Here is a 7924-nt window from a genome sequence, read left to right on the forward strand (position 1 = left end):
TGAAAAGTGAGCAGACTCACACCCAGGCCCTCTGAGAGGTCCCATCCTCCAAGCACCTCCTTGTACCAATGAGGCCGTTGAGGCCCAGAGCTGGGATGGGACTTGTCCCAGGATGTCCAGCCTGGACCTGACTCCCACTCCTGTGCAGCACTGCCTTTATTAAGTGCCTGCTGTGTACTGGGCACTAACCTAGGCACCGGGGACATACAGACAAACCAACTCTCCCATTCTTGGGATCACAGAATCGAAGAGTTGGAGGAGGCCTTAGTGCCATCCCCACCCTCTACCATCTAACCTTCCCTCAAAGACCACCAGTGATGGAGAGCTCACTACCTTCCACTGCTTTACAACGACCATGGCTAGGAGCAGGTCGAATGTGGCCTTTCAAAGCTCCGTGGTTTGGTCCTGAGGGCCAGACAATCCTCCTTTCACAGGCCAGTCCTTCCGCTATTTGTAAATGCACCTCACGTGGATGCAGCACGCCCTGAATTTACAGGGAAGCATGTCAGAGGCACGTGCACGCAAAGCTGGCTGAATTGGGGTCAAGATGCAGGTCTGAGGCTCATCTCAGACGCTAGCTGTGACCCTGGCTACGTTATTCTCTCCCTGTAGTCCTCAGCTTTCTCATCTGTAAAATGGAGGGATAACAGCCCAAGATAATGGGTATAAAGCAGAGGTGTGGGTCCCTGGAAAAGCTGTGAGGCAAGAGTGGGGCTGGGTGGGAGGAGACCCTGGCAAGGGATGGTGGCCGGGTCCTCAGGCTTGGTCCTGGCCTCATAGGACAAAGCTCAGCAACCACCTCTTCATCCCCCTCCTGGGAACCCCCAGCCCTTCCCACCCGTGTGATCTTGGACAGCCAGCCTCAACATCCTCATCTGCAGCATGGCCTCATTGGCCCATCTCACACTAAACCTCCTGGTCCTGGCATTTCCTCCCCAGAGAAGCCTCCTTTGGAGGCCACAGCCCCCCAGGCAGATGCCAGGACCCTCGGCAGGTCGAAGGCCAACAGGACCCAGACAAGCCTGAGTCCCCATCCCGGCCTGGCCACCTCTGAGCTTGGCCAAGACACACCCTCTGGACCTCAGTTCTCTGAAACAGAGCTGAGGGTGCTAACCACTCGCTCAGCAGGGGCGAAGGGATGGAGGCCCTGCCCCCAACAACAGCGTTCTGGAAGAGTTCGAACTTGGCTGTCCACAGTGCCCAGCGTGGCCGTCTTCCCGTGAGAAGGCCTATGTTCACAGCCCAGCTCAACCCTTACTAGCTGTGTGACCTTGGACAAGTCACCTCCCTCTCTAGGCCTTGGTTTCTGAACTTGTTAAAAAAAAAAGGGGCTGGGGTTATGATCCATAAGGTGCCTTCCAGCATGCTGTGAGCTCTGAAAGGCCCCCAAGCAGTGAGGGTAGCCGGGGAGTGGACCCTGGACCCCTGGCCTTCTTCCCTACAAGATCCCAGAGCCAGCTGGTTCTGCCTGCCGCAGACTCGCACCCGAAGGGCGGAACTCGAGAGCTTCCCGCCAAGCTTGTGCCCACACCCGGACAGGACGAGAAGCCACCCCCCGTGGGGCTCTGGCAGCGCCGCGTGCTGCTTTCATTCTAAGACACCCAGGGGCTCCCCAGGGTGTCCGGGAGGCAGGTGGGCGGAAGTCACACAATCCACAGGCTACATTCTGCTCCAACCCAAAATCAGATTTGTTTATTGCGTGTTGTTGCTTGGGTTGTGCAAGGGGGGGGGGGGGGGGGGGCCTGCCCTGGTTTCCGAATTCGGCAGTCCCTGGACAGAGGGGGAAAGGTCACCCGCTGACCCTGGGAGGAAAAATCCGTCACGAGTGAAGATCCGGAAGAACGTCAAAGATGGGCTTCAAGGCCCCGACATTTACAGGTAAGGGCTGATGGCCCAGAGATGCAGAACGCTCCATCCTGAAGATGGCCAGGAGCGGGTCCCGGGGATGGGGACCGGCAAGACGCAGGCGGGGCCACCAGAGGAGAGGGGGCTCCAAGCTGCCGCTGTGCCACCTCGAGGACCCGGATACCGGCAGATCCCGTCAGGAATCGGCCGGGTCCCCGGCACGCCCCCCACGCCACAGTCAGGTCGCCCCAAAGTTCCCAGAGGAGCTGGAACCCCCGGACAGGAGTCGGCTTTGCAGCGGGGGACGGACGGGCTAGATTCTGCTCGGAGGGAGATACTGGCGAGGCGGCGGGTTTGGCAAGAGTCTGAGTGAGCGGCTGCCCACGTCCTGGCCAGATGTGCTGCAGCTGGCCGGCACGCTCGGCCAGCTGGGTGTTCAGTAGCCTTTGCCCGTCAGCCACGACATGTCTCCAGTCCTGGAAGAGAGAGTTGGAGCCGCTTTACTTGGAGGCTCTGAAGGACGCGGACAAACATCTGCCCCCAGCCCTCCTCCCTTCCAACCCAGGGCATCCCCCGGCTGCGCTCCTCAGCTCCCAGTTTGAGCTGCCTTATCTCCTCCCTAGGGCCGACTCCTCTGCCTGGACACTCATTCCCATCCCTCCCATTTTGGGGAGCCTCCATCCGATGGTTCCCAAGCCCACTGGCCTCCGGTCTCTGCCATCCTGGGACTCCATCCCCGCCCCCCTTCTCTGCAAAGTTTCTGCAAAACGCCCTCAGTGTCCAATGCTTGCATTTCCTCACCTTCCATCTCTCCTAGACTCCTGGCAATTGAGACTCTGACCCCATTCCTCAAATGGAACCCTTCTCCCCCACGTCATCCCTCCAGCAACCCCCCAATCCAATGGCCTTTGCTTCTTTGACTTCAGGATTGCTCTTAATTCTGCACGGCCAGAGCTAAGATGTGGAGGGGACCCCAGAGGTGAGCAGGTATGTCCTCGACAGCTTCTCCGACATGTGGGCACCAGGGATGGGGAACTCACTACCTATTTAGGCAGCCCAACCCACTTTTGTCTTTGTCAAGACACGCTATAGAAAGCGCCTTGTGTCTGCAGTCAGAGGACTTGGGTTCAAATGCAACCACGACTTTTGTGACCGTGGACAGTTCACTTCCCCTCCCTGAGATTCAACTGAGTTATCTGTGAAATGGGAGGGTTGGACTACTTGGCTTCCCCGGGCCATCTTTGGGTGACCCCATTGGCTCCCATGGGACCAATTCTCAGTCTCTCCAGCCCCGGTCTCTCTCCTGAGCTCCGCTGGTGCATCCATCACCAACATCAGACAGTCAGACACCAGCTCTTAGATATCTCCAGCCCCATGACCCATGGGGTCGGCATGTCTAAAACAAAGCTCACCTTCTCCCTGGCCCACAGCCGGCCCTCCCCTGAAATCCTCTGTCTCTGGGGAGGGCACCACTGCCCTCCCTCTCATTCACGTCATTAGCATCTCCGGTCACATCTTGTCTCATCTACACCCCTGCTCCCACTCCCACAACCGCCCCCTAATTCAGGCCCTCCTTACCTGATCCCCTCTCACCTGGGCTGGGGCAGGAGCCTCCTCATTAGTCCCCCGTCCCACCCCTCCTCTCACCCTACAGCACAGGTCTGACCATGGAGCTCCGATAGCTGCTCCCTATTACCTCCAGCACCAAATATGACCTCTGCTTAGCTTCTAAAGCCTTCACACGGTCTGGTCCCAACCTCTCTTTCCAGCCTCATTGGATGTCACTCCCCTTCCTGCTCACTACTGTCCAACCAAACAGGTCTTCTCAGTGTTCTTCCCACAAAACTCCATCTTCATCAAATCCTTTCATTTTTACAAAGAAGGAAACTGAGCCCCTGAGGGGGGAAGTAACTTGTCTGAGGTCTCAAAGTTAGTGCCAGGGCCAGGATTTGAACCCAGGTCCTTTGACTATAAACAGGGTACATTTCCATTTATCTAAGATGCCATCAGTGTGGGTAATCCCCTTCAATGGGGCAGATTGTAGCCCATCATCATGGCTGGAGTGGGGGGGGGGGGGCGTGGTGTGTGGACAACTCTGAAAGCTGACCTGCCTGACCCTCCCCTGCATTTGTCCGGCTGGCTCCCTGAACTCTGACTCATCCAGCCCTTCACTCGGACACCTGGAAATCTTCTGAGCTTGGGAGGAGCCACGTAAGCTGGGGAGACTCTGAACCTCAGTCCCCTGTCTCAGGGCCCCATGGACAGGCAGCAGGGGCAATGGGATCTGTCATAACACTCATGGGCATCACTCAGACAGTCAGGAAGGTGCCAAGAAGGGAAACATACTTGCCAAGCCGAACAAAGAGCCTTAGGATATGAAAGCAGAGGAGAGAGACAGAGAAAGAGAGAAGAAAGAAAAGTCATTATTAGGAGCCCCAACTTCTCCACCAGCGGCCCCAGGGTGAGTCTCTTGTTGCTTTCGGGTCCTTCCTCATTCCTGGAATCCAGATCTTGTCAAGGTTCTCAGAACCTCACCCCACCCTGGGCCGCCTCTGCAGGGGTGATGCCGAGAGCCCACCATGGGATCGGAGGTGGGAGAGGAGGGGGCGCCATGGCCACCCTTGGATGAAGTGTGGTGGTCCTGTTGGATTTCCAGCACCCCTCCTCAGAGTGTCCAGTGGTCTCCAGCCTTTCCCTGGGGCCATGGCTGAGGGCACTGAGCTTCAGGTCCCATAGAGAGAGCTTGGATGGCTTTTGTCTAAATGCTGCCATGGATGTCCAAGTGTGTTCTATCCTTGTCCATGGGTTGTTCTGTATTACAGTAATCTGTCTGTGCTTTGTTCTTACCCCACTCCAAGACTGTGTACCCCATGAGGGCAGAGACTGTGCCTTATCTGAACTTTGAGCATGCACACATACACACACACACACACACACACACACACACACACACACAGGGAGCTCTGAGCACCGTGGATACTTTGAGAAGGCTGCTTTGTTCATGTTGAGGTGTTATGGCTTCATGAGTCTTCCCGGGTTTTGATCTCGTCCCTTGGCCCATTCTCTCTGGAATGGCTCAAGGCCATCTGCAGACTTGCACAGTTCTCTGCCCTCTTCCATACCCAGATCATTTAGACCAATATTCCACGAAACAGCCAGGACGTGGCACTGATGCCCGGTGGAACCCGCCCTTCGCTCTCCATATGCCAGGGTGGTAGCTCTGTCCCTGCCTTGTGTTTGCTGATTCACAACCAGGTCTAGAGCTGTGCCTACACAGACCACCACCCCCCAACCCCACACTGACCTGAGTCTTTTCTTAGGTGGCTACAGATAAAAGGGCTAGGGAAGAGTCTTCACCCTCAGGGGAGGAGAGTCAGCAAAGTGGCTCCAAGACAAGCCTGACATCGGCCCTCCTGCCCCTAGTCTCCTCCCACTGGCTTGCCAGGGTAACAGGCTTTTCTTCAACATTTCGAGATACGGCGGAGGATTCCTTCATTGCCCCAGATCCTAACTCCAAGAAACCTCAGTAGATGGTCTTCATGAGATGTTGGAACCAAAAGAATTCATTCTCTGGTAGCCAACCCCTTTGGGCTGAGCCTGCAAAGTGAGGCTGGTTCTGAGACACCAGACGCCCAGTCAACCATCATCCTGGACTTGGTCTCACCTTCTGAAATGGTGACCTGTTGAGCTTCTCCCCAGTCGAGGGCACCCTGGTACCTGAGCCCTCTGCCGTGAGCTCACAGAGAGGGGCTATTCATTGGCCCAGCTAGTGACTGCCCTGGGCCCCGGGATGGGAAGGGGGAGACACACAGATGCCTCTACTCACTCCACATCTCGCTTTCGGATTGTTCTCCCCGAGGCCAGGACCTCAGCCACTTTGGAGACAATTGGGTCGTAGTTCATGCTGGCCACAGCAATCACCTCATCATTCCTGTGAGGAAGAGCCGGGTCAATGTCTGGGGGGTGGGAGAGGTCTTCCCAAAGAGGGTCCCCCTCCCCCCTCATGACTGGCAAGGGTCGGGGGGTGGGAGAGGTCTTCCCAAAACAGGCCCCCTCCCCCCTCATAGCTGGCAAGGGTCGGGGAGTGGGGAGGCCTTCCCAAAGAAGGTCCCCCTCCCCCCTCATGACTGGCAAGGGTGGGGGGAGTGGGGAGGCCTTCCCAAAGAGGGTCCCCCTCCCCCTCTCACGGCTAGAAGTCACCAGGGACTCACTCACTTGGTGTAAAAGGCCACGAACTTCAGCTCATCCAAGTCGCCCTGGATGATGACGTCATCAAACCCTTCCCCATGCCCTGGGAATGTTCACGGGGACAGAAAGGTGACCAGTGAGTGGTAAAGCCAGGACGAAGGCACTACCCTCCCTTTCTCCCCCCAGATCCATCTGTGAGGCTCATTTCTCCCGCAATCCTGGCCTGCCACGGCCAGCCATGATCTCCGCACACGCTCATCTCCCCTCAGCTGTGATGGGCCTACAGGTATCTGAAGGGCCATCCTGGGGAAAGTGGGCTAGCCTTGTCTCCTTGTATCCAGAGGGCACAGCAAGGAGCAATAGTGGGAGGGGGGACATTCAGAGAGGTGGGCTTAGGTCTGGAGTCAGGACAAGTCTCCCAATGACAGGACTTTAGGGAAATCAACCAATCAACCAACCAACAATCATCCCAATGGATGGAGCATTGACCTGGGAGTCAAGCAGACCCGAGTTCAAATCCCACAAGACTCTTACCAGCTGTGTGACTCTGGCAAATCACCAAACCTCTCTGGGCCTCCACAGAATAGAGGGGTGGACTCAATGTCCTCTGGGATCCCTCAGTTCTAAATCTCTGCTCCCATGATCCTCAATGAAACGATCCCTTATCTCAAGGAATTTATAGCTTAATGGAATGTGGCCCAAAGGTTAAGAGTTTCACATGACCTCAGAGGTCACCTGGTCCAACCCCTACTCCTACAGAGGAAACTGAGGCTCGTGGAGGGACTTCACCACCCAAAGTCACACAGCAGAGCTAAGACAGGAAGGAACCCAGGAAGCCAGCTCCAGACCCGCATCTCTCCATCACACCCTGAGACCCGCCATCATTGGGCAGAATCTGGCTCTAGGGGGTGGGGGTTACAGAGAGGCAGAGTTTGGAGCTCATCTAAGCCAGGTGTTCCTAAGCTGGGGTCCATGGACTAACTTTTAAAAACTGATAACCATATTTCAATACAATGGGCTTCCTTTGTAATCCTATAGATTTTATTTTAGGCATTTAAAAGCAGGAATCCTAGAAGCCAGTCCACAGAGACGTGAGAAGCCTTGCTCTGAGGAAACACGTGTTGCTGCTTGGAGCTGTCCAGCAGGGAGTTGGGCTGCCCGGGAGAGGGTCAGCTCCTCTACTCAGAACTAGGTTCAGCCAGGTCTCTTCCATATCAAACTCGGGGACTGGGAGAGATTCTAAGATTTGTCGTCCCCCTCCCCATTCCCTTCATGCTGGCATCCTGATTTGCTCAGGCTATATACTGCCTGGTTCTCCCACCTTCCCTCCCTCCCTCCTCTTCACCCAAGGCCACCGCCCCTGCCCAGAGACAACCAGCCCACGACCATTACCTGTGTAGCGGATACTTTTCCCAAACATGGCAGTCCAGAGGCAGGGCACAGTACTGATCTCGGCTTCCTGGGCCAGCATGTTCTGAGCCGCCACACGCCCTGAAGGGGGAAGGAGGCCTGTGAGGACCAGGACGCCAGCCCGGCAGGCGGCCCCCAGGTGGCTTCGCTAAGCCCACCCCACTCAGCCTGGAGAAGACTGTGCCTCACTGAGGGGATCACAGCAGCCAGAAACCGGGAAACAGCCCCACGCAAAAGCCACACAGTATGGGTCTTCCCCGCACTGTGTCACTGTGTAGTGTGTGACCATGAGCAGAGAGGAGCTGAGTGTTAAGTGACCAGATCCCAGAATCTCAGACTCTGAGGCTTAGAAGGGGCCTGAGGGGCTGCTCAGTCCAAGCCGCACCTGACCAAGGCATCCTGGCAAGTGACCAGTCAGCGTTTGCTTGAAGACCTTCAGTGATGCAGAGCTCACTCCCTTGGGTGCAGCCCTCTTTATCCT

At 56.4% G+C, this 7924-nt stretch overlaps 1 protein-coding gene across 1 annotated transcript in view; it reads right to left on the reverse strand.

Annotated features, from left to right (window-relative positions):
• Positions 1-2092: 2092 nt before the first annotated feature.
• AIFM3 (apoptosis inducing factor mitochondria associated 3) overlaps positions 2093-7924 on the reverse strand; it is a 37568-nt gene continuing 31736 nt past the window's right edge. Inside the window, exons 16-19 of the mRNA XM_027847512.1 lie at positions 7426-7524; positions 6061-6136; positions 5672-5776; positions 2093-2321 (exon numbers count right to left, since the gene is read on the reverse strand). Of these exons, the coding sequence (XP_027703313.1) occupies positions 2282-2321; positions 5672-5776; positions 6061-6136; positions 7426-7524 (320 nt within the window). The 3' untranslated portion in view covers positions 2093-2281. The remainder of the gene's footprint in view (positions 2322-5671; positions 5777-6060; positions 6137-7425; positions 7525-7924) is intronic.

This window comes from Vombatus ursinus, unplaced genomic scaffold (assembly GCF_900497805.2).
Source record: "Vombatus ursinus unplaced genomic scaffold, bare-nosed wombat genome assembly UNPS02015411.1, whole genome shotgun sequence".
NCBI lineage: Eukaryota > Metazoa > Chordata > Mammalia > Diprotodontia > Vombatidae > Vombatus > Vombatus ursinus.